We start from the raw sequence: 27,051 nt of genomic DNA on the forward strand, positions 1-27,051 counted from the left end.
TTCAGGTTCTCTGCAGCTGCTATATGAAGGAAGTCTGAGGAGTATGACCAATAACTGTAGAAAATCAGACTATCTCAATTGTATTTTATTCACATTTTAATTGTCCCTGGTAGCTGGACCTCATGGCAATTAGACACTATGGGGGTGAGTGTGATAGGGAAACCTAAAATAGACAGAGAGTTATTGCTATTAGAGGAGTACAGAGAGGCACCAACTGGCATCAGAATCCCATTGTGCTAGGTGCTGTACATACACCTAGTGAGAGACTATCCCTGCTCCCAAAGTGATTGCAAGCTAAATGCAGAAAGGTCTGGCACAACTTAGAGCAGCCTTGAGCATCTCTTCTGTGCAAGTGATGTTACTCAACTGCTTGTAGGCAGGGAAATGAAGAATAACTACTCCAGCCACTGGAGCAGAGGACAGGGAAGAGGGGCTCTTTTCCGCAGGTTGAATGCAATTATTGTATTATAGCCCAGAACACTACGGTTAACACTCCAACTAGTAGAGACACAAGATCTTTAGGGCAACCCTTACTCACGCTGAGTAGCACTTCCTCCCAATGGGCTCCTTGCATGAGCAAGTGTAACCCACACACTTCCCGGGTGTGGAGTTCTGGCCCATGTAGTGGCAGCGAGATCACTTAGAGAGCGAGACTGAGTTTGCTCTACAGCCTTAGCGAAAAGGCAGATGGCTTTTAGCTCATGCAGTAGCGGCTCATGCATTTAGCTCCAGAGGTCCCAGGTTTGATCCTGCCTGCCAACAGCTGGGGTCTGCTGGCATTACACAAGCCAGACTTCAGTGAGGGGCGCATAATCTGCCCTTTGCTGACCATGCATGGTTTGGTGTTACAGATCACTCAGAAGACAGCACAATAGCATGGAATAGAGATGCCCCTGTAGGCCTATGAACAGATACAGTTCATCCCGGCACTCCAATGAAGTCTCCCTTTCTGAACTGCAGGTGGAGTCAGGATTCTTAGCTCTTCATCATGCAGGACTCGGGGCATTAGAAGAAGTGTGTGTGTGTGTGTGTGCGCGCGCGTGTGTGTTGGAATAGGGCTGAGGGGAAGGATTTTTGCCTAGCCTGAGATGTTTGCACTTTTTCCAGCTCAAGGGGCGAGACCTGACTTTATAGAACCTGCATTGTACACACTGTGTGTATTGATTGGACATGCACAGCGCATACAATGTGGATACTGTAGAAGTCAATTACAGCATCGCCACCCTGGGGGACTCTACCTGTGGCTTCACATGCAGGGCTGGGGTGTGGGTGGACAGGTGCACGAGTGCATGAGGGAGACCAAATTGCTTTTGTGAGGCTTGCCCTTTCTTGGCTGGTTTGCCAAATGCAAGAACAGTTCATCCGTTGTGACGTTCACTGCCAGCGCCATCTGCAGGCTTACACATACGGCCAAGTTTTTGAGAGTGTCTTCTAATTCTGGGTCCTGACATTGTGCCTGGTTTTTAGAGTAGGCAGAGCACCCACCGCTCCCATTGATGTTCCTGGGAGCTGTGGGAGCTTGGCTCCACTTGAAATCAGTCCCAAGGGATCTCAAATTGGGCATCCACATGATGACCATAATAACTACTGGTGGGAGAGGCCAGTAGAGACCCAGAGGAAAGTGGAGTTAAAGAGATACTGTAGGGAACCCAAGGGCCGAGGTTCTTATAGATTCATAGATTCATAGATATTTAGGTCAGAAGGGACCATTATGATCATCTCGTCTGACCTCCTGCACAATGCAGGCCACAGAATTTCACCCACCACTCCTGCAAAAAACCTCTCACCTATGTCTGTGCTATTGAAGTCCTCAAATCGTGGTTTAAAGACTTCAAGGAGCAGAGAATCCTCCAGCAAGTTCTTTATAGCATAGATTTCTTTTTTTCTTTTAAATAATTTGTACAAATAGCTGTGGCCTTTGGAAAGAACCTGCAAGGCCAAATTCTGTTCCCGTTACACCAATGTAAAATAGAGATGGTCAAAAAAAAAGGGGGGGGGATACAAAATTTTGTCAAAGTAATTTTCATTTTACACATTTGAAAAGGAAACTAATTTCAAAATGTGTCCGATTTTGAATCAACATTCTCCTGTTTTGAACATGTTTGTTTTCAAACTTATTTGCTTTTTAAATTTTTCACTTTCTCTTCCCCCCAATCCCACAATTTTCTCTTTTTTCCCCCCTTTCCCTCTCCCTCCCCTTTTTCTTTTTCCATTTTGCCATTCAGAAAGAATGGGGAAGAAGGGGAGAAAATGAAAAGTAATTAAAAACCCTAGTTTTTTTGTTTTCCAGGGTTTTTTTCTGAAAAATTGAAAATTTAAAGATAGATAGATAGACAAATAGATAGAAGGGGTGTATGGAGATAGATAGATAGATAGAGGGGGTGTATGGGGGTAGAGAGAGAGAGAGAGAGGGAGTGTATGGGGGTAGATAGATAGATAGAGGGAGTGTATGGGGATAGATAGATAGATAGAGTGTATGGGGGTAGAGAGAGAGAGAGAGAGGGAGTGTATGGGGGTAGGTAGATAGATAGATAGAGGGGGTGTATGGGGATAGATAGATAGATATAGATTGGGGTAGAGAGAGAGAGAGGGAGTGTATGGGGGTAGGTAGATAGAGTGTATGGGGGTAGAGAGAGAGAGGGCGTGTATGGAGGTAGGTAGATAGGTAGATAAAGGGGGTGTATGGGGGTAGGTAGATAGATATAGATTGTATGGGGTAGAGAGAGAGAGAGGGAGTGTATGGGGGTAGGTAGATAGATAGATAGAGGGGGTGTATGGGGGTAAGTAGATAGATAGAGGGGGTGTATGGGGGTAGATAGATAGATATAGATTGTATGGGGTAGAGAGAGAGAGAGGGAGTGTATGGGGGTAGGTAGATAGATAGATAGAGGGGGTGTATGGGGGTTGATAGACAGATTAGATAGATGAAAATTGCTGATATTGAGAAAAGATCATCTTTTTTGTTTAAAAATATTGTGTTTGAAAAATGTCAACCAGCTCTCTGCACACCCAAACGCTGCCTGCCCTGTCTGCATTGCTAGGACTAGCCGTGTAGTGTCCTGCTGCCTCCCCACTGCCGGAGCCTTTCCCCGCCGCCTCCCCATTTCCCGAGCCTTTCCCCACTGTCTGTAGCGACCCGCCCCGGTGCGTGCGGACACAGCCTGCCTCTCCCTGTGGCGTGTAGCTCCATGGACCCTGCATGCTGCCGCAAGCACAGGCAAATGTAGACAAGGTCGTAGGCCGATCAGAGCACGCTAACAGACCAGGGCGTCCACACTGGCGCCGCAGCGCTCCAGCGGGGGCGCACAAAACGTTATTCCACTCGCCGAGGTGGAGTACCAGGAGCGGACCAGCCGCGGAGTCAGAGCGCTCTGCGTGCCTCGCCAGTGTGGACGGGGAGTGAGCTAGTGCGCCCGGGGCTCCTTTAATGCGCTGTAACTCGCAAGTGTAGCCAAGCCCTTAGTCTCTGCCCCACACCCCATTCAGGAAAGTCCTTAGCACCTAGCACTTAGCACCTAGCACTTAGCACCAAATTAAGCACATGTTTAACGTCCCATGGACTTCAATGGAGCTGCAATGGGCTTAAAGTTAAACACAGACAGAAGGACTTTCCTGAATTGGGCCCCACAGAGCATAGAATCTACACAGAGTTTATATTATTAATAACCATCCTCTTTGTTTTCTGAAAGGGGCTATTTTACTACCATTTGTGGAAGCTCTTGTAGGCCCCATCCTGCATTTTCAGGGAAGTCCATGGGGGATTTGGGTGCATAAAGAAATTAGAATTGGACTCAAAAAAAGAATATATTCTATTTAATATTGTCTTAGCTCCTACAGGGTGTAATGCCAGGTATAAACCCACTGAAATAAGCGTGGTCACACCAGAGATGAATTTGGCCGTTATGCTTTAAACATATTTTCCCAGGGTTGTCTTAACTTTCGTTAATTCATGAGGCAGATGGAAGAAGCTTCTTCTCCATCCTAGTTGAGAAAAAGCTCTTTCTTTGATCAAACCGGTGATCAAATCACGATGGGTAAAATGTCAAGATGCATCAAATTAGAGGAAGGAACCCTGGTGATCTGAATGACTTGCCCAGCAAAATCTCCCAGCCCCCTAATTTCCATAGTTAATACTTCTCTCCAGAACTGGTCAAAGTTGGGAATTTATGTCCCATAGGAAATGCTGAGATTTTTGTCCTGAATCGGGACAAAAAGTCAAAACCTCAGCACTTTTGCAAAATTATATATTCCAAAAATATTTTGTTTTGACTTTATCATTTTGATTATGTATTATATGAACATAAAAGTCAAAACTCTAATGCGGAAAGAAGTTTTGATCACTTCAATATGTTCCTGCAATGCGTTTCATTTTTTGTCGAATCAACATGTTCCAACTTGAAACGGTTCTACTGGAAAGTTTTCAGCTAGCTCTATTTATCTCCTGGGTTTGGAGATCAGCCTGGAACTATCACAAAGATGCTCTCTCCCATAGGATTTCTGCTGAATCCAGTTTCAACAGGAAGCAGTGAGAGGGCTATGTGAACTATGTAGCCACACAGAGCCTAGTGCCTCCAGATGACCTGTAACCCAAAATGGCAGCACAGATACTCTCCCCAACTCCAGGCTGCAATCCTATCTGACTCTGCGTGCCACAGGGCTATAAACAAAAATGAATATCCAAACTGATCTGCCCTACTTCCCAAACTTTTGAGAAGGTCTCCAGAGCCTCAGAAGCAGTAGAAGGTAGAGAGGTTGTCACTGTCTGAGAGTATTGCCAGCAGCCATCTTGGGTAGGTGTGCAATGGATATGTAAAGGTTAGGATGTTTTCTATCCCGAGAGGTAGTGTGGTACAGTGGGTTGAAAATCAGGAGTTCTGGTCCCATCACCGTCCTGCTGCGTGACCCTTGGCAAGTCACTCGTCTCCTGCCATTTTTCCTTCTTGCCAAGTTAGACTGTGAGTTCTCTGGGGCAGGGGCTGTCTCTTCTTATAGGTATGTACAGCGCCCAACACAATGGAATCACAATCTCAGTTAAGGCCTCTAGTAAGATCATTGCTACTGTAATATAAATAATAATCGTCCTGAGTCATTTGTGTCTCTGGATCCAAACTTCCCCAGAACTCCGAGGTATTTGTATTTGGTGTTCTGGATAGGACCAAGACTTGGAATATGGGTCTATGTCTGTTTCCAGATCTGTGGTTCCCTGAGGTTGGAGGTGAAACCAGGATTGAGCCCTTGGGCTCCAAACTATACCTGAACCATGGGGGAGTCCTCTAAATAAAGTCCCTCACGCCAGCTCTAGCTCTCTGCAGTTGGCTTACAATAGACTGAGTTTGCTATACATTGTATGTACTGATGAGTACTTTCTTGTTTTCAGGACTCCCTGCTGTAATTGTCACAGTGTGGGCCAGTGTGAGGGCCAATCTAGCAGACACAGAGTAAGTCTTGGTTGGATTCTGTGTTGTTTTTCTCCTGTTCTTGTGTTATGTCCTTGCCGCATTTTTGGAACCGAGAGGTTTGTGGATGAATTATGGACCCCGGGGGAGGGTTGGGGACTAGATAAGGCTGCAGATCTGAAGCAATCTTAAAATGAAGGCAGGAAATGCACCGAGCAGGGGATGAAATTCTGTAGTTCTGTTGTAACTCTCCTGGCTTGTCTTTAGTTTTAAATAATTTAACCAATTTGTGGTCACCTACAACTTCACACCTGGCACATTGGGACCGCTTGGAAGTCTGCATCAAGCTTAGGGATAGAACTGTGATTCTTGTGTAACCCACACACCTCCTGGATATGGTGATCTGTCCCTTCTAGTGGCACAAAGACCACTTAGAAATTAATATGTTTGCTACAACCTTAGCTAATTGCCATGTGGCTTGAGGCTCATGCATTTAGCTCCAGAGGTCCCGGGTTCAATCCCCCAGTGACGACCGGGGTCTGTCGGTATTGCACTCCACAAGCATAGACCTCTAACACTTGAGCTAAAAGAGAATCATCCATTTGCTTGTACATTACACGGCTTATGACACACATCTGAGTAGTTCCAATCCCATCCAGCAGAGGTCAATACTGCACTTCACTCACTTCTCAACTCCTTTTCCCATTTACACGGGGTCGGAGGCACCCATGGTTCTTCACCACTCATTCCAGTCCATGGTGTGGGTTCGTAGGTCTTGGAGTTACAATCTTTTCATCTTCAAACTTCTCTTGACAGTCTTTCCGTCGTATCCTTGATTTTCCATGTCCTTTCTGACTGTCTCATTCCTCCCATGCTTTCTATGCTAGTTGTTTGCCTCCCATTCTTATCAGTTGTCCAACCCTCATCAAATGTGTGCTCTCCAGCCTATCTGTCACTGAGAGTCCCAAGTACTTTCTCTGTAATTTCTTCCATGAGTACTCGCTACCCTCCGCTTGCTTGCTGTTCTCTTCAGCATATTACTTTCTGCTATCTGTATCATCCTTTCTTCCAGCTTCATAAGACCCACAGTTTCCAAACCATAGAGCAGGCAGGGACAAACATAGGCAGCACCCGCTTCTCCTTTCAGTTTGTTACTTAATTGCCGGTCCCACAATACTCCTGCCGTCTTTTTCAGTGCCGCCCATGCACACTGAGTTCTTCTGTTCAGTTCCCCAGCAGCAGTATGTGTATTTCCCAAGCACACAGCTTCTTTCTTCTGATTCAGCTTCTCTCCAGAAACTTTAATCGACAGCTCTACTCCCATTTTCCCTACTTGCATAACTTCTGTTCTCTATGTGTTTACCTTCAAACCATGGTCTTCAACCACAGATTTGGGTGAGCGGGGCTTCAACTCACTCTGATACCGTATTTACCACTTCCTCTTTGCTGTCAGCCAAAAGGGCGAGGTCATCAGCACACATTAGTTTTTTCTGTGTCTCCACAGGCTTCATTCTCTGACTAATTAACTCCATAATTAGGATGAAGAGAAGCGGATTCCGCACACTACCTTGTCTCAATCCCCCTGTCACCTCAAAAATCTCTGAAATTCCATGTTTGTTACCCTCTTAGCTCTTGACCCTCAGTACAGTTCCTCTATCATCTCCACTTCTCAAAGTTCCCCTCCCACCCATCTCAATACTCCGAACACCAACCCCTGAAGAATCGAGTCATAAGAGCTGCCATATCGGGTCACACCATGGTCCACCTTGCCCAATATCCTGTCTCCAACAGTGGCCCATATCAGAGCTTCAGGGGGAGTGTACAGAACAGAGCAATTATAGAGTGATCCACCCCATCTTCACCTCCAAGCTTCTGGTAATCAGAGGTTTAGGATCACTCCAAGCATGGGGTTGTTTCCCTGACCATCTTGATTAATAGCCATTGATGGACCTATCCTCCATGAACTTATCCAGTTCTTTTTTGAACCCAGTTATATACTTTTGGCCCTCACAACATCCCATGGCAATGAGTTCCACAGATTAGTTGTGCAGCGTGTGAAAAAGTACTTCCTCTTATTTGCTGGATGCTTTCTCAAGCTCAATAAATGCTATATAGCAGTTATGCCCTCCATTTACCATGCTGTCAAACTTACGTCTCAATGCAAATACTATGTCCATAGTACTCCTTCCCTTCCCAAAGCCATGTTGCGCCTCTCCTATGTTTTCCTCAACCTTGCACCTCCACCTGGCCTCCCAAAACTCTCTCAAGGACTTTAAGAGGCTGTCTTAACAGGGTGATGCCCCTGATAGGTGTTTGGATCATTTTTATCACCCTTACCCCTCCAAAGAGGCACAGTCAATCTTGTTCTCCGCTCATTGGATATCCTAGGTTGATCTCAGCAAACACGTAGTAACCTGTGAAGCCACTTGATTCTGGTATCTCCAGCTGCATTGAACATATCAGCACTTATTTCGTCTTCACCAGTTGCTTTACCATTCTTCATCGTATTTAGTACTTTTTCTCCTTCCTCCACAGCAGTGGTGGGCAACCTGTTGACTGCAGCTCCCATTGGCCGGAATGGTGAACCGCAGCCACTGGGAGATGCGGGCGGCCGTGCAAATGTAAACCTGATTACCCTGACGGGCCGCGTGCGGGCCACAGGTTGCCCACCACTGCTCTACAGACATTGAAACCTTTTGAGATCAGTACTGCACACAGAGTAATAGAAATGCAGGGCTGAAAACGACCTTGAGAGGTCATTTTACCCATCCCCCCATGCTGAGGATTAGGCATACCTAGATTATCCCGGACAGGTGTTGGTCTAACACACTAGCCAGTTGAACCAGCACAAGGCAGCTACTCTACACTCAGCCCCCTCACCCCCAAACCCACTGCCGATTTCAGCACAAGCTGAACATACTTAGCGCTGACTTCTGAATTTGCCACCTTTTCAGTCAGAGGCTCTCCGGGCACCGGGTGGGGGATGGCTGTAGCCCCAGATACAGTAGCTGTGCAGCATAGTTTACATGCACGATATACATCCACATCTGAAACCCTGCTACCAGTACGTGCCTATCCGACAAGCACAGCGTAACCTAACCGCACTCCCTAGTGCCTGTGACTTAGATCACCACTCAGCTCATTAGAGGACAACATATCCCTCGTCACCTTGACGCGGGGCATTTGCGAACACACGCCGTGTAAAAACCTTCCGTTCTTGTCGGGGCTTTCGCCACCCCTTTTATTTGCTCTCCTCAAACATCCGCACAGAGCAGACGCTGGCCCCGGACGTGAAAACCACTGCTGTGGTGTGGTGCCAATAGAGGGCTACAGACCCTTTCATTTCTTGATTGCTGGAGCACATCCAGTCCACAGCAGCGTGTGAAGCCATGATTACCATCGGACGGTCTCACTCAGTGGCCTATATCAAATATCTTTGGAGGCCTCCGTCCAGTTCCCAGCAGAGGGGAGGTGACCACATCAGAAAACCCACCACCTCAATCAGTGCTCCCTCCCGCTATTGGCAGCCGAAGCAGAGAGGCCAAGGATTGGCTAGGCAAGGAGAATGAACCTCCTGCAGGGTAGGGTTGAGGCTCGTTGGCAGAGCAGAAGGAGGGGATACATGCAGCTGTTCTCAACAGAGGGCTTCATCCTGCAAATTTCAGAAGTCAGCGCTAAGTATGTTCAGCTTGTGCTGAAATCGGCAGTGGGTTTGGGGGTGAGGGGGCTGAGTGTAGAGTAGCTGCCTTGTGCTGGTTCAACTGCTGGTTCAGCGAGGGCAGAAACTTCTACCACCGCAGCATCTACGTGGGCCTCGTCTACACACAAAGCATTAACTGTAGGTCTGATTTTTAAAGCCAATTGAGTTAAAGCCCTCTGTGGACACTCTTAACTTTAATTTAGACCTGTGTAATTAACAACTAGTGTGGGTAAATTTGCAAGCACAAGATGGAACCAGTTTTAAACCAGTTTAAGTCTGTCCACACAGGGCTTTGTACTGGTTTAAAATCCCACCTTTAGTTAGATCCGTGCAGCTTCTGTGTGTAGGCCCTGGCCTAAGGAAATGAATCCCATTGTGGCTTGCTGAACCCTGGCCATTACAGACTGGGATGGAGAATTCCAGTTCAAAGAGGATCGGACACCAGCCTTGACGATGCAAAAAGAGCAAGTCCCTGAAATCTGCCGAGAGTAATGCCCAACTGCCACAGATCTCAATGCATCTTAAGCATTAAATACCTTTGAGGATCTGGGCCTAAGATTTTAAATACATTTATAATTGGCTTTTAAAAGCAGACGGTAGGGATAAAAGGAGGCTGGTTTTGATGCCAATCATTGCTGATGGGAGGGGGAAGGGATGGCTCGGGTTGGGCTTGGGTTGGTTCCACACACGCATAGGGCATTGCAGGGTTCCTGTTTTCAGCACTGAGTTCCAAACAGGAAAATGAGGCTATTTGCCTGGGCAGATGAGGATTTACTGATGTGGTGCCAATCTCTTCCTAGGTGTTGGGACTTGAGTGCCAGCAATTTACAATGGATTTTTCAGGTGCCCCTCCTGGTAGCTATTGTGGTGAGTACTGGATTTTGATTTGGGGTGGCGAGGGGGACGGGAGCCCAAACTAGGCGGCTGGAAGAAAGAAACTCAGCCTGTGATCCCAAACTTTTTAATAAAATAAACACATAGGTCAGGATTTGCAAAAGTGACTAGTGATTTTGGGGTAGGGGCTCAACTCTGTGGGGGTTGACTTGACAAGTCATAAAGGGGCCTGATTTTCAGACAGTGCTGAGCTCCTGTCCTCTAAGAATCAAGGTGTTTCCAGCCCACATGGTACCGGAAAGCCCAGGAGAGGAAGAGGATGATCTTGCCAAGCATCTGCACCAAAGAAGATCCAGTTAAACCTTCCAATGTAGGGTCCTCATGCAAACTGAACCTTTGCATTTTGACTGCCATTAGTGCTTATGCTGGATTTACTCCCTGACCCAGCTTGTTAAAGGAGGGGAATAGCAAGTCTCAGAACAATCACTGCTGATCGGTTCCAGGTGTCATTAACCAAGCATCAGTAGGAGAGCAGCTCAGCCTCCCACACAGAGGGCAGCAGACGGAGTTATAGAATGGAAAACATCAAGGTCTAGGAATGACCCAGACCTCTTATGAGGCAGGTATGGTCAGCATTATACAGATGGGATTACTCACCTGAAGGAAGTAATGTTGGTTCTTTCGTGTTTGCAAGATTAGGGCCTTAGTTATCCTGGGAAATCTGTCTCAATTTGTATTGTATAAATGATCTCCTTTTTCTTTCCCCAACTTTTCCCCTCCACCCTGTCTTCTGACAGATAGATGATAAAGAGAGAGATTTTCTCTACCCACACATTTTAGTTCTCCTCTGTGCATCCATACAATTCTCTGTGCATATTGCATTAAAGAGTCTTTCCACTGACTTCAGAGAGCTTTGAATCAGTCCAAATGGCCTTGATTCTTCTGAATTACAGATCACATGACAGAGCAGTGTGGGTGAGAGGAGACTCAGGCCTTCTGCATATGGAACCTTCTGAAGTAAATGTAATTAGCAGAGCTGATCGAGGAAATTATTTTTTATTTTCTTCCCTTGTTAAAATTTTGTATCGACGGAAATTCTCCAACTGGCTCTGGTGGTTCCTTCTGTGCATTGGAAGGAGCAAAGTGCCAAGACCACACAATGATCATTTGAAATAAAACTGTAGGATGGAAGACACACTTCAGATCGTTCAAATGGTTGATTGCCAGCAACCCCATTGCATTTAATTTAAAGCCCAGTTAGTAGACGACAAAGGGCTGAATAGATGTTTCTCCTTGTAAAGAGAATGCTTTTTCATGAGGTTCCACAGGGCTATTTACAAATGCAACTATTTATCGTGCAAACATATTCTGTGGGTTGTTTCCATTTAGTCTGTGTGAGTTCCTATTGCACACTTGTCTGCTTTTTCAGCCTCCACACTGGCTTGTCATCTGTTTCTGGACAAAGTTTTGCATTTTCTGGATGAGCTCTCAGACAGTTCTGGTTCTAAGGGGCTCCACTGCACTGGTAACTTAGAAGTCATTCAGTTGTTTGCATTTCCTTCAAAGCTTTGCTGGTGTTTTAGGAAAAACAAGAGGAATTACCTTGCTTGTTTCCTTCATATTGGGATCACAGGTTCTATGGCAATACAGTAGCCATCAGGAAATACAAGGTTTGGTGAAGGACTGCAAAGAAACAAACACAAGTCGTAGACGGTCTAATGGTTTGGCCATTGTTAGCTGGAGAGAAAGGATGGCCTTGTGGCGTAGTCGCTGAGTTAGGAGTCAAGATTTCTGAGTGAAATTCCTGCCTCTGCCCAGACTTTCTGTGTGACCTTGGGTCCGTCACTTAAGAGTGAAATCCTGGCTCCGTTGAAGTCAATGGCAAAACTCTCATTGATTTCTATGGGGCCAAGATTTGCCAGTTACCTCTCTGTGCCTTGTGTATCCATCTGTAAAATGGCAGTAATAAGATTCCCGTTCCTCCCTCTGTAGTCTGTCCTATCTATTTAGATTGCATATTCTTCAGGGCAGAGACTGCCTCTTATTCTGTGCCTTTGCACAGCCCCTAGCGCAAGGGGGCCCTGATCTCTGCTGGGGCCCCTATGCCCAAGTAATAAACTCTGCAGAAAAATGTAGACCAGTTTCACACAGAGCCCTAGCCCATGGAGATACTTTATCCCTTTCCCTATTGCTTTTCCTTCGCACCACATTTCTCGTGATCTATCTTTGAACTTGCTTTAAAGGCTGTTGAAAGATGCTGGCTTGACAGCCACAGAGACTAAAACCCCTATGCACAGAGTAGGTCCAGCAAGGGCAGAGGCTGTGCAAGCTGCTTCCATTCCACCGTGTCCTGCCAGCAGGCCTCAATCCTCATATAGAGGCACCTGACTGGTGTGTGGGGAGGGAAAGAGTCACTCAGACTTCAGGATGAATTTCATTCACCTGTTTGGAAGGCTCTGTTCTCTCAGCCATTTTGAGGCACTCACATGCTCAGTGATGAGCAGGGCCCTACAAAATTCCCAGTCATGAAAAACACGTCATGGACCGTGAAATCTGGTCTCCCACCATGAAATCTGGTCTTTTGTGAGTTTTTACCCTGTACTATACAGATTTCACGGGGGAGACCAGCATTTCTCAAATTGGGGGTCCTGACCCAAAAGGGAGTTGCAGGGGGGTCACAAGGTTATTTTAGGGTGGTCACAGTATTGCCACTCTTAGTTCTGGGCTGCCTTCAGAGCTGGGCAGCTGGAGAGCGGCAGATGTTGGCTGGGCACCCAGCTGTGAAGGCAGCACCCTGCCAGCAGCAGCGCAGAAGTAAGGGTGGCAATACCAGACCAGGCCATCCTTACTTCTGCGCTGCGGCTGGCAGTGGCTCTGTCTTCAGAGCTGGGCTCCCGGCCAGCAGCTGCTGCTCTCCAGCTGCCCAGCTCTGAAGACAGCACTGGTGCCAGTAGCAGCGCAGAAGTAAGGGTAGCAGTGCCACAAACCCCCCACCCCCCACACACACACACTCACACACAACTCCTTTTTGGGTCAGGACCCCTACAATTACAACACCCTGAAATTTCAGATTTAAATAGCTGAAATCATGAAATTTACGATTTTTAAGATTCCATGACCGTGAAATTGACCAAAAAGGACCTGAAATTGGTAGGGCCCTAGTGATGAGCATGGTGGAAAGACAAAATTCACCCCAGTGCCCCATCAAATCTCACTGAAGTAGGGCTGGCCGGAAAACAAAAATTCCACTTTGTGAACAATTCCCAGGTTTTGAAATCTGTTGTTCTTTCGCATTGGGGTGAAGAAGAGAACTTCCTAAATGTGGGTCTTCCATACTCCAGGCAAATGCCCTACCCCGCTGGGCTCTGGTGTCAGGCTTTCTTTCGATCTCTCCTATTGGAGCTGTTCTATTGTATGTAAATAACTACATGTTCATTGGGACAAAAAAAGTAATCGACTCTATAGCCTCATTGTTAGGACATTGGAGTGGGATGGGGAAGACCAGGTTTTGCCTCCATGCTCGTCCCAATGTGGAGTAGGAGCTTGAACCTGGGTCTTCCATCTCCCAGGTGAGGGGCTAGCTATTGGCTATTCTGGGGTATGGTTTTGGTTCTGTCCTTAGTTTTGATCAAAAGTTCCATCCTGCAGCTGGGAAAGCTTCATTGAAACCGATACATTTCCAGGAAAAGTTTTGGTTTGGACAAATCAGCATTTTCCGTTGAAAAATTCCCTGTAGTCACGTGGTTTTTAAATAGAGCCGTGGCCGTTGCGTGGGCTCCTTGCTCAGGAGTGAATTTCACCTTAACTGCCTAGATATTGTCACACGTGCCTGTTACCACCATGAGACAATAACAAGGCTGGACATGATGAGGTCTGCTAGGGACCAGAAAAAAGGGGTGGCCCTTCCTTATCTCCATGGCACAAGATCAAGCAGAGAGCACTCAGCTTAGACACAGTTGGCCTGAGCTTGCTAAATTGCTGAGCTGCTCGCGAAGGAGCTGTGTACCTTCACCTCCTCCAGTAGGAGCTGAGGATGCTCTCTGGAAACATCTGGGAGGACAGGGCCCTGGGGAAAGGCGCCATCTTGATCCAGAAGCGCCGCAGGTTTTGGTTTTATGATTAAAAAAAAATCTCTCTCTTTTCCAGGTAAATTTTATTCTTTTTATCAATATTATCCGAGTCCTAGCAACCAAGCTACGGGAGACAAACGCAGGGAGGTGTGATACGAGACAACAGTACAGGTGAGTCTCCTTTTCCTTCTGGCATGAGACAGTGAGAAGCACGGGATGGGCTTGATAGCCTGGGAGATCAAAGTCTCATAATCACCTACAGAGCAGGGACAGCGCACATGCAGCCTCAGTCACTGCCCTTCTCCTTCTGCTTTCCACCGAGCCAGCTAGAGTTCCAATGGAGCAGCAGTGCGTGGCATACCAGGGGCATTGCAAGCCTCCTCTCAGTGCTCCCTTAAAGAGGGTAGATCCTAGCCTGGAGGGACCAGCTGATAGGCTGAGGGGAGTTCAGCCTCCAAAGTCAGTTTGGCTCATGGCCTCTCTGCTGGCATGGCCATCAAGGGCTAACGATGACAGTGGTATTTGTGATATGGACACCTGCACCATCTATTGAGGAGACCACCAACAGCTGTTGGGTAGGTAGAGTGGCTGGCCCAGTGGCTAAGGCTCTGGGCTACTACTCAGGAAACCTCAGTTCTAGTCCTGGCTCTCCTGTGTGATGCTGGGGAAGTTCCGTTCTTTGTCTGCCTTGTCTATTTAGAGTTCAGGGACTGTCTCTTATGTTATGTTTGCACAGAGCCAAGCACAATAGGGTCCCGATCTCACCACCATAGTGCCTCTGTCCTTTACCGTGACCCAAATAATTAATAATAATGATTTTCAATCACTACCGCCCTGGGTTGACTTTGAACCAATGGCATAAAGCAAAAGGCTGTACCATAAAATCCCATCCTTCCTTTTTATACTTTTTCCCTCCCTTGTTTTCGAAACCTTGACTGGCGATTGCTCAAGTGAAGAAAGATTCCCAACTATTCACAGGAAGTTTGGAGTTTCATCTTGGGTTTTCTTGTTTGTTTGGGATTGGGTTTTTTTCTGTTCCTTTCCCCTTGACAATGAAGCATATTTGCAATGTAGTCAAAGTTTGACTGTGAAAGTAAAGAGCTGTGAGACCTCCACAGCTAGAGAACTCCCAGGGCGTTTGTAGGCTCAAATTCAAATGATTCAGCACACAACATCCAGAGGAGAGAGAGCAAAATAATTCAGGGCGATATCACTGAAAAGCAGGGTTCCAAGGTCGCCCCTACCGGCTTGCTCCCAGAAGAGTATCCAAAAGTGAGATAATACTTAGTCCTAATGTGAGTGCAGGGGACTGGACTTGATGAGCTCTCGAGGTCCCTCCAGTCCTATGATTCTGTTTCATTGGAAAGTGGGGCTGGAATTTGGCATCAAAATGCAAAGGTTTGTTCTGCTGCCATGTCACAGCCAAGACTTATCTGTTTGTTTATTTCTCACTTGGAGAGGCTTGCTATTAATTATGGCTTGGACAGGCTCAGCTCTTTTGATTTTTTAATCCTCACAGAGATTGTCAGTCATTGGACAGCGAAAGCACCAGGCCTCCTGGCAACGCTGCCCCCTCGCTAATTGCCTCCATTTGGCAATTGCCGTAACCATTGGCAGTTGTTTCAATCCCTGGATTGGCATCATTTCCAGTCAGTGGGATTCAAGGGATGAACCCAGCCAAATGTTAGGGTCTGGGTTGTAACTAAGGTGCACAGGCTCCTGCTGAGGTGGAGTTGCACCTCCATCTAGGCTAGGGGACCTCCAGCGCACATTCCACCCCAGGGAAACACAAGGTGATAGCAGACAAGCTGCCCCATTCCATAGGATGGCGTAGCATTCTCTCTCCTGTGCCCCTACCAGGGAGGTCAGCATCCATCCAGCTCTGCTGATCTCCATTCCATCCCCCACCAAGGATGCTAGTGCCCCAGGGGATGCAAGCATGGCACAGTCTTGGAAGTCTCCCTTCTTGTCCCATCTGAGCATAGGCAGTCTGGCCCTAGATATGGAGCAGCACCATCCTTCCTTTCCAGGGATTTTTACTGCTGGTGGAAGGTACCGGCTTGACGGGCCTGGAGACTGGATATCCACAATCAGGCACATCATGGGCAGCAGCCGTGCAAGCTTCCCTCTCCCCCCAGCACCATTTCACCACCTCACCTCAATCCAGACCCTAAGGAGGCCCAAAGGATAATTCAGACTCTTGATTTTCTCCATGTGTTTCTCTCCTTCTCCTGTTCCTACAGGAAGCTGCTGAAATCTACCCTTGTCCTTATGCCTCTGTTTGGAGTTCACTATATAGTTTTCATGGCTTTGCCATATACAGAGGTGTCAGGGATTCTTTGGCAAGTTCAAATGCACTATGAAATGCTGTTCAACTCTTTCCAGGTAATGTACCCTGTTAAACTTTCTGGGCATTTTAAGAGCAAAGTAGTGGTGTTCGGTGGGACGGAAGATGGACATCAAATGTGTTCTGTTTTGGGGGAAAGGATTTTTAGTAGGTGCCAAGTTACACTCCCAAGACTTAATGGCTCTACTTTGGTGCTGGGTGAAGTATGTATTTGCAAACCGTGTTAAGGTACTTTGGGACAACGTGTCAGGCAAATAATTTTATCGTTTTATGGTCATTTGTCGACCAAAAGCCCTTGAGATCCAGGTTAGATCCTCAGCTGGGATAGGTCAAGAGAGCTGCATGGATTTAAACCAGTTGGCCTCAAAGTAGCTTATCCTAGTCCTACAAACAGATCCGCTAACATGAACTGCAGCAGCCCACTGAAGTCGAGGATAAGCAGGGGCATAATGCAGATCTGAGTGCAGGATTGGGATCTTTTAGCCAAAATGAGTGCAGCCGTATGATGAAAATTGTGTTACATGCCCACTGCACAGCCCTCCCTTAAGGACAACCTACTGACCCATAGTTTAAAATCTTAAGTGACTGACTAGCATGGCTGACATGAAGCTGGGAAGGTAGAGCTGGGCTCAGACAAACTCTGGATCCAAAGGGCGGGGAAGTGCAGATTCAGACGGGACCTGAAATGGGAGGACCTGGCCTTTCGTTCTTTGCACACCCAGAACTCCCATTTGGGTGCAAAGGGAATGCATGACTGGGTCCCAAAACTGGGTTCTTATCTCATCTGATCCTGGATTTCCCACATCCCAACTGACTGTCCGAACACTGGGCTATGCAGTCAGTCTCTCCCCACCTCCCCCCAAATATTTATTTATACAAAGTGGAACAGCTCCAACAAGCAAGTGTGAGAAAGCTCCACCCCAGAGTAGTCCATAGACGCAGCGATTAGACCACTCGCCTGGGACCTAGCAGACTGAGGTGCAAGTCCCTGCTCTGCCTGGTTCATAGTAAGGATTTGAACGTGGGACTTCTACCTCCCCGCAAAGGGCCCTAATCACTTGAGCTAGGGGATCTTCTTAGAGCTCTAGGTTTTTCTGCAAAAAATTTCTAAAGGTTTTGGGTTCATCCTGATGCGAACCAGGAACATTTCTGAAAGCTTGAAAAATTTTCCCAGGGCAGGAAAATGACCTGGGACAGTGGTGAGCAGCTGCTCTTCCAAAGCCTTTACAGGACATCTGCAACAGGAAACAAATGTTCATTTTCTGCCACAGCCCAGAACAGATGCGCCAACCAGCCAGTGCACATAGGATGCGTTAAATGCGGGTTAGCTGGTAGCCTGGAGGACAGTCATTAATGGTCACCTGTTTCTTGTAGGCTGCTAGACAATAGGAGTTTTCCTGGTTTGCACTGGTTTTTAGCTGGGGTAAGCTGGTGTTGCTCCATGGCCATCAGTGAAACTATGTGGATCTGGGCCACGGTGTCAGTGAATAGACATTGAGATGCAGCAGGATAAATGTTAATGTGTTGTTTCATCTTCTTTCCAGGGATTCTTGGTTGCCATCATATACTGTTTTTGCAATGGAGAGGTGAGTGTCTTTGGTTCTTAATGATCCTATTTCATTAGAAATAGAGTCCAAATATCTACAGTCAGCTAGTCCTCCTGGGGTTAACTCTACTGAGGTCAATGGAGTTAGGCAAGCAGAGACTTAGACCCTTGGTATAGAAATGTCTCCACTGCTTTGCGCCTTTCATAGTCATTTCCCCCTGGGCAAAGTGGATCTAAAATGCTGCCAAATGAGAATTCATTCAAACTGGGTCTAAATCATGACTGTTCTGATCCGGTAACGTTTTGCACCCCCTCTGCACCAGGGTAAATGAGAGCACCAGGGACAAGATGGTGGAGAATCAGGCCTATACCATCTGAGCCATTTAGGGGAAGATTATTGGCAGCCCAGATGGAAGAGCCTCCCACAGCAGCAATCTCTGTGCTTTGGGGAACTCCAGATCCGCTCGCTTCCTCCCCGCTTGCAGATTCTTGGAGGCAGGGAGGCCAGGGCCCCACTCTTTCAGCACAGGGGGGGCGGTACATTAGGGTGAGCTGTCGGGTCCATCCGAATGACTGGAGCAAAGTAGGCACTCTAAGGCCTGGTCTACACTAGTGGGGGGGATCGACCTAAGATACGCAACTTCAGCTACGAGAATAGCATAGCTGAAATCGACGTATCTTAGGTTGACTTACCTCGCGTCCTCACGTTCCAGGGTCGACTGCCGCCGCTCCCGCGTCGACTCCACTTCCACCTCTCGCCGTGGTGGAGTACAGGAGTCGATGGCAGAGCGATCGGGGATCAATCACTAGGTAGTGTAGACGTACCCTCAGAATCATAGAAGTGTAGGACTGAAAGGGACCTTGTGAGAGGTCTTCTAGTCCAGTTTACTGCATTCAAGGCAGGGCTACATAATAACTAGACCATCCCTGACAGGTGTTTGTCTAACCAGCTCTTAAAAACCCTGCAGTGACGAACATCCCACAACCTCCCTAGGCAATTTGTTCTAGTGCTTAACCACCCTGACAGTCAGGTAGTTTTTCCTAACGTCCAACCGAAACCGCCCTTGCTGCAGTTTAAGCCCATTGCTTCTTGTCCTTCATGGACCAGGTGAGATTGTGTCTGCCCGGGCCCAGTCTTCCCACAGCTTCTGGGAGAAGCTGTTCTGCCCTCTACACAGGCCTATATAAGTGCCACTGTGACCTTGCCCTTGAAATGTAGCCCACTACTTGTTAATGTTGAGTTACTTCACCAGCCTCTAATCCTTCTGGTCACTCACACTCTTGTCCTGCATCGTCAGCAATGCCCACTCTGGGGGATTGTTGTTTGTAGTTCTTCTTGGAGCAGCAGGGAGCGCTCAGGTGGAGTTGAATCACCAGGCTGCTATTTTACCCTCTGGTAAAATGCATAGGGATTAAGGCCAGAATGGACCACTGTCATCATCTGCAGCATAACACAGGCCAGTGAACCTTACCCAGTGATTCTTACATCAAGCCCAGTAGCTTGTGTTGGAAATAGAGCGTAATCATTTAGAAAGACATCCAGTTTCAATGGAAAAACTCCAAATGACAAGAATCCACTCCATCCCTCGGTGAGCTACTCCAACGGTTAATTACTGTCTGTGTCAAAAATGGCCATATTGTTTCCAGTTGGAACGTTGCTGACTTCACCTTCCAGGCATTAGATCTTGTTTTGCTAGATTAAAGAGCCTTCTGCTACCCAATACCTTCTCCCTGTGTCAGTATTTAACAGACCATGATCAGCTTGCTTCTTCACATTCTCTTTGATAAACTACCTATAGACTGAGCTCCCGCAATCTGTCATGATAAGGCATATTTTGCAGATCGCTCGTTCTTCTTGTAGATCATCTCTCCAGTTTTACTGTTGATATTGCCACTCTTTGGAGAGGGTACAAAACCCAGGCCTTGCCAACTTGTAGCCATTCAAAATCCAAGGACGTTTGTTTCTGGAGAGTAGAGGTGTTAACGCAGGCGTCCTGGCCATGTTTCAATCTGGATAATGACTTTCTGCCATCCTAAATCTCCATATTAGTCCAGACCAAGTGCTTAATTTAAATACTAATGCTGCAATGGGACCCGAGGCAAAGAACAAAACTAGTGGCCTAGCTCAGAAAGCCTAATGGAGAAACATTCATCATGGCCTGATAGCAACTGCCATGTGGCATGGTAAAAACATTCACTCAAGATTAAGAGATTCCAAGGTCAGATGGGACCACTGATTACTGCACTGTGTGTTACCGATGCTGGCTCTAAATTAAGGGCTGGGTGTTGTTGGCTGGTTGGTTGATTGGCCAGGTTTTTTGGGGGGGGGATAGGCTTGGATATGGAGAACAAACGATTTGAATGATCCTAATATATCAGAAGTTTACTATACTATTTGAAAAGAGTTTGCAGTAAGGTAAGGTAGCTTCTTTTGGGACTGAGCCTTTCGGCATTTTAGCTAGCAGGCAGTGGTTTGGTTGCTTACGGCTCAGAGAGGAATCCAGATAGACAGCTGGGAAGGGAAATCTGGAGGGGAAGGTCACGCGTCTTCCACAGCAGTAAGAGATAAAGTGAAGGAGAGAGAGCACCAATCAGTTAGGGACACGTAATGGGGCCAGATCCTTAGGTGGTGTAAATAAGTGTATGTCCACCAAAGTCCATTGAAGTCAGGGGAGCTGTGCCACCTAAGAGATGGGAAAGACCTAACAGGCCTTCCAGTCCATCCCAGGCTGCCACTTGGCCCAGTCGAGTGGTACATGGTGCAACCAGCGGGACTTCCACCATTTCCCTCAGCAGACCATTCCACAGTCTCATTTATCCTGCCACTAAGGGGTGGTTCATGATATCCAGCATAACTATCCCTTTGTCCCCATTTGCATCCCATTACTACTAGTAATCCCCCAGCCATCATCTCTATCTACACTACCTCCTTCTGCAGCCCAGTCACCAGCGTCATCCCTTTATTCCTCACTCATGATCTTCCCTCTCTTTTCTCTCCACCTCTTCAGGTTCAAGCCGAAATAAAGAAGTCATGGAGCAGGTGGACTTTAGCCCTTGACTTTAAAAGGAAAGCACGAAGTGGGAGCACGACATATAGTTATGGACCCATGGTCTCCCATACCAGCATAACTAATGTAACCACCAGAGGGGCACTTGCCCTGCATCTCAATACGAGACTTGTTCCGGGTGCCCTCAACGGACACCGAAATTTGCCAGGCTATGTCAAAAATGGCTCAATTTCCGAAAACTCCATGCCTTCTTCTGGGCCAGAGCAGTACAACAAAGAAGAGGAGTACCTGAATGGCTCTGGACTTTATGATGGAGACAGACCAACGGTACTTGTTGAAGAAGAAAGAGAGACAGTGATGTAAAGGAAGAAGAAGAAGAAGAAGAAGAAGAAGACATCTCCCAGAGAGCATTTAGAGGGCAAAAGAATGCCAGGCCACAAATCAGATGCCAAGGGTTTTCATACAGTTTCTCTGTTCTGTGGAACAAGAGGTCAAGTTATATGGGAAAAGTGGACCACAGATGTGGCCAGCTGTTGATCACACGCATTTACGTAGTGGTCTAGTCTCCAAGGTGTGAATGAAGGCAGTCTTCTCCAGACCCGCGGTCCTTGTGACCTGTTGAACAACGGGGATATTCAGAGTTTACAAGGGGATGTACAAATGGTACTCTGTAGTTTCGCCTCTCGGAGAGTGTCCACAGCACAAAGATCCAGGGAATTCAACCAAGTGAAATGAGACGGTCTGGTGAGGAATGTGACATGCCATTTTCTTTCAGTGGTTCAAGCTGCCCCAGGGTGTTGCCATCACTGCTTGGTTGGGTTTGGTTTTCTCATTCATTTTGAAGAAATCTAGCCACTCTCCAATCACCCACACCAGACTGGCCATGTCCCACTGGCCATGTCTGACAGTTCAAGAACACAGCATGGACAGCTCTGGTGTTTGATGGTTTTGCCCCTTCGTTATAAAACCCAACCCCCCTGGGGTTATTGTGTGCAAGTTCCCTCCCGGAGCGGTCTTATTTCTGATTCCTTGATGATGCAGCATGCTTTTGTGGTAAATGACTCACAGCTACTGGATGCGAGTGCATAACGGGCTTCCCGTGCTCCTACCCAGAGCCCAAGTAACAAGAGAGAAGCCAGTACAATCCTAGGATTAAAATGCAAGTATCAGAATGCAATGTATTAGCTTGTCCAAGCTTAGAAAAAAGCCCATTCTGTCGGCTTCTAAGTGGGTAGAGATGGAAAGGAAAGTTTGTGGCTGCCTTGGTGTGTGTGCGTGCATGCGTAAAGCCAACTCAAACCTTTTCTTTCTTTCTTTTCTTTTTGGAATTTCAGGAAAATTGACTTTTTTAAAAAAATCTTTAAATTATTTTTTGTTCTCACCTCTGCATTTCCTACTTCCTGTTGGGTCTGGACAGGCCAACCTGTCCTGAGAGGGACTGTTGTAGCGGTATTCCCATCTCAGCCAGGAGCAGGAAGGAGCTGGAGTTGGACAAGACCGCCTGTTCTCATGAGATGCGCAGGCCAGTTTTGCAGAGCTAAGGCATTTGGATACTTTGGAATTCCAGACTTCTGGATGCATTGCCGAACTTGCCAGAGTTTTTGTGGTTTGACCATCTAGAACACACACACATACGGTGGGCCAGATCCTCAGCTGGTGGAAATGGTTGTACGGTTGTAGCTCCTCTGAGGTGGTTGAAACTACCTATTGAGACCGAGGGTCCGGACATCACAGTGATTGGCCAAAAAGGGAAAACTGTAAAATAGAGTCTGCATGACTGGCAGAAATAGGGATCAGGGAAATATTTTCACAATCTACCGTTTCCCTTGCTGGTGGATTCTGTTGATGTCCTGCTGTCACCATGGAAGTAGGTGGTGGTCATGTTCCACCACACGTGGTACTTTTATCTGACTTACCTGCCAAGAAGAAGTCAAGTGGTAAAATCCAGGGGCTAGACCTTTGGCTGCTGAAAATTGGCATAGCTTCCTTCAAGCCATTTCACACCAGCTGAGCTTATTGCCTTGTGTCTCTGTAGATGCCATGATTTAGAGCCATGAGGTGATAATGACAGCTGCCATTCCAGTGTGTGCATCCTCAGAGTCTCTCAGGGGGAAATATGGCTGAGGCAGGCTAAATTCCTTCTTGGGCTCCCAGTGCCCCCAGGTGAGCTGTGGTTTCTCAAGCCTTGATCCAGCCCATAATAGTACATTTTGGAAGTGCTTCCAGTACGTGAATCCTGTTGGCCCCATATAGGAATCATCTGGCTGCAGTCAAAACATAGTCAGAAAGAGGTGTCATGGCTGGGTGCAATGATCCTATGGGGACCCAAGGGTGCACCTATCGGATAATCAACTCTCTGTCCCGCTCTTTCAGAGCTGAGCTGGTGAAGCCCACTGACTGGTGGCTCAGAGACGTATCCATGCCACCGGAGATGGACTAATGAATCCGCTGCTCCTCTCAGGGCTTAAGACCTTCATTCCCAAAGCTCCTGTCTTGATGGAGTCTGTTGGGGGCCCTGAGAAGAGCAGCTGGTACCTTGACTCGACCTCAAGTGTCCTGCACCTGCCTTTGTACCACCTCTCAGGTTAAGACATGATCCAAAGCCCAACCAAGCCCATGGAAAGACTCCCATTGCCTTTGCTGGGCTTCAGATCGGAACCTGGGATGTGGACTGTGGTGACCAAGAGGGCGCCCCCCGTAGGGCTCTGAAGGAACTGTACTCCCCATTTCAGGTATAAATGTTGGAAGGTGACAATATTTATTTTTGATGTTTGTTTTTGTTTTGTGTGGTTAGAATAAGTCCAAATATTCTTAGCAATTTACCACCAAATGGCAGCTATTGAAATGTCAGGTCTCCAAAGGGTGAATCGGTTTGGTTGTGGGGTTTGTTTTTTTAATAATACTATGCAGAAATTAAGTAATCTTGCGAGGAAAAATGGATGGACTGAGTGAAAGTCTGGCACTGAGAGCAAGCCAGCATTGCATAAATCTGGGTCAGTCTGAAGCGCTCACTGCTTGCATCTTAGCCATATATGCTGGCATATCCTCTGGAGGAAGCGGAAGTTATTGCCAGTCAGCTGTCAGCATGTGTACACTTGAGTTATTTAGCATCCCATTGAGTCGAGCTGCCAACGTGTAATCCCAATTCAAGAGAGAGATGCATTAAGTATGCTGGCTCTGGCTTGCCAACCCTTGCATGGACCCTTTCAATCTGCCCCCCTCCAATCCCCAATGGACATGTGTTGTGCTTAAAACCTACCAAGTGGACGCTTGACCCTTGTGACTGTATCACTCAAAGAAAGAAATTACTTAGCAACGTTTCCTTACTGGTGATTCATGATTTACTCGTGTTTGCTGAAGACAGCTCGAGATTAATAACGGGTTTGGAAATCATTTCGCAAAGTTCAAGTAATTAACGAGAGCTATGAAATTAATTTATTTGTAAAGACAACGTGTATAATAAATAAACGTAAAATTGTCACTGGATTTAATGACCAGAACCTGCTGTCAGTTGCTAAACATGACCAAAAATTACATGGAGATGGGGAGGGAAATCTATTCTTAATCATTTCCAACACAAATTGTATGTAATGATAGGTAATTTTTTTCCTTTGAGTGTTCATATGCATGAACAGAATTGCATGTAAGAATTAAGAACATAAAAAATGGAATTTCTCTGGTTTTAAAGCAAATCATACTGTATTGTTGTTGAATACTATTCAAATCCTACCTGTGCTGAAAGCAAGAGTTGCAGAGAACTGAGGGTGGAGTCTTTAGGGCCTGATACAATGATGAATGAAGTCAGTGGGAGGTGTGCTTTGGATGGAGCCTATAGTATCTTGCAAAGGGGAAGAGGGGAAGAAGCCTCCAAAATTAAGCATTGTGATCCACTTTGGAGATATCATGGTTGGATTATTGGCCAAATTAATCTGCAGTGAGGGTCTGAATTTGAGTCCATACAAACTGGGCTGATAATCTGGTGAAAAGGCTTGTTCTTCTCTGGCGTTTCTGGTGACCACCACTAGCACTGCAACAATATTCTTCCTTGTGCCGTCACCATCTCTAGTTCGGGTCAAATAGTGGATGCAAGGGGGGAAATACTTAAGGGCTTCAGAACCACGAAAAGAAAAATAAGCTTTTTCTAGAGTTCAATTCTAGGATGGTTCCAAGGATGGGACAGTTGTCCTCCTTTTTATCTGAGCCAGCTTGCACTCCTCCCTGATGTCTGTTCTGTGATGTCTTATTTGTCGGCTTAACCGTGTTGAAAAATGATCTGCAGCATTGAGCCCCTTCAGGGTTCTCTTCAATCTCATGTCCAAAAGCTTTGCTCTTGTTTCCACTTGGCTCCCTACTCCCTTCCCTCCCATCAACAGCCATGCAATCTGAGCTCTTCACGGTTTAATCTACCTCCTCTCTGAAATACACAGAGATGTTGCTCTTCCCCTTCCTTGTGATTCTTGGAAGGCAGAAGGTGTGTTCTATGTGGGTAATCTCCTATCGTCTCTGCTCTGCGTGCATGTGTTTGTAGACGCCCTATAAACTTGTTTCATCTTTGTTCCTGAGAGATGGTGTCTTTTTTCCCTATTCCTCCACTTTGTCTCATCTCGTCTTCCTGGAGTTCTTACTTTTTTAGAGCCAGATCTTGTAGTCCTTACCCAGTCCGTTCTTGGGGCAGTTTTTGATAGCGTTGATGGAAATCAGAATTTCAAAATTTTTGGCAACAGTTTTCGATTTAAAAAAGTATCGGGGGAAAAAATGTGATGAAATGTTTGTAAAAATGCATTCTCTTGTTTTTTGCCGAGAGATGACTGAAATAATTTAAAATTTGGAAATTTCAAAAATTAAGGGGAAAAAATGTCTTTGTGGGTTCTTTTAACCAGCTGTAACTTCTGATACCTTTACTCAGCGACACCAAGAATGAGTCCGTGGCTTCAACCAATACAACTCAACGAGAGTAAACGGGTCGTTCTGGCCCTTCCTCAGCCAAAACTCCTGTTCCGAACAATGGAAGTTTCTCCTGAGAAAGCAATGTGTGAAAAAAGAAAAAGCACTGTATGAGTCAGCCCCTAGAGCGTATGTTGGAGTAATACGTGAAACTGCTCTGTGCCCAGCTCTGCCCTCTACCGGCTGGAGTGTTCATGAGTTTCACATCTGGTTGTGTCTGTAGCTCGTTGAGCAGAAGCCCATGCTTTGGAACGAAAGCGTGTGAGCTGAATGCCCAGTGCTACAGTTTAGCTCATGACCTAGGTGTTTCATGTGTGTTGCAGTCATGGAGTCTGGAGGTTCTTGCACAATTCAGTGCACTTAGCTCTGGGCTGCTTCTTTTTGTCCATCTGGATAAATCAAGGTTTTTTCCTCCATCAAGTTTGCTGTCTCTAGTGCATTATGTGAAGACCATGTTTCCATTCACCTGGCATCTCTTTCAGGGTGGGCTGATGGTGCCCGATGAACTGAAAGTAGATGCCAGGAAGCATTAGGAAGGAGAGTATATAAATTATTTGGAGCCTGATTCTCCATTGTCCTGTACTTTGTGTCGTCTTTGATGCCAGTGCTCAGTTAGGGTAAATGAGAATAAGGTGTCAGAAGTACATAACTCTGACAACTGAGGGGGATGTCCTCCTCAGGCAAGGGAATAAAGCCAAAAGGGGTTAAGCAAAATTAAAATTATTAATTATAATGTTCACTGAACTGCCGATTCTCTAAGCAAACACAGAGCCAAATCCATCTCTTCCCCATCTCCTCTTCTGAGTCTTGGCCTATCTGAGCTCTGATGGAAGCAAATGACAATCGGAGCAGTCTCTTCCAATTTAAACCACTCTGCGGGGAGCCAGAAGGCTTCAGTGTCCATCTCTTGGATTTCTAATCCTCTGTAAGTGGGGGTAACATGCTGCCATCTGCAACTTGTAATTGCCTGGCAGGTGGGTAAAACATTTCGTAGGATGTTGGCTTAGGTCTTCACCATGCCAGCTCTATCTAACTACACCCTCTGGGTGAGAGATTGTATTGCGCCCAGTGGTGTGTCTTGGAGACTAGACATTCCTAGATGAGACCTGTGCTGGAACCGTATTGCCATTTGACTTTTTAATTTTGCTGTTATTTCTGAGGGGTTGCCATGTTGTAGCGAGTGAGTGAAGGACCCACACAAAATCC

At 46.6% G+C, this 27,051-nt stretch overlaps 1 protein-coding gene across 3 annotated transcripts in view; it reads left to right on the top strand.

The window, feature by feature from the left end:
* Positions 1-25,303, top strand: part of PTH1R (parathyroid hormone 1 receptor) — a 175,920-nt gene extending 150,617 nt beyond the window's left edge. For all 3 annotated transcript variants that reach the window (XM_074946447.1, XM_074946448.1, XM_074946446.1), the window contains 6 exons: positions 5,378-5,438; positions 9,897-9,963; positions 14,077-14,171; positions 16,244-16,385; positions 17,892-17,933; positions 20,902-25,303. In XM_074946447.1, coding sequence (XP_074802548.1) covers positions 5,378-5,438; positions 9,897-9,963; positions 14,077-14,171; positions 16,244-16,385; positions 17,892-17,933; positions 20,902-21,264 — 770 coding nt within the window. In that variant the 3' untranslated portion in view covers positions 21,265-25,303. The remainder of the gene's footprint in view (positions 1-5,377; positions 5,439-9,896; positions 9,964-14,076; positions 14,172-16,243; positions 16,386-17,891; positions 17,934-20,901) is intronic.
* Positions 25,304-27,051: the final 1,748 nt, after the last annotated feature.

Source organism: Natator depressus, chromosome 2 (assembly GCF_965152275.1).
Source record: "Natator depressus isolate rNatDep1 chromosome 2, rNatDep2.hap1, whole genome shotgun sequence".
NCBI lineage: Eukaryota > Metazoa > Chordata > Testudines > Cheloniidae > Natator > Natator depressus.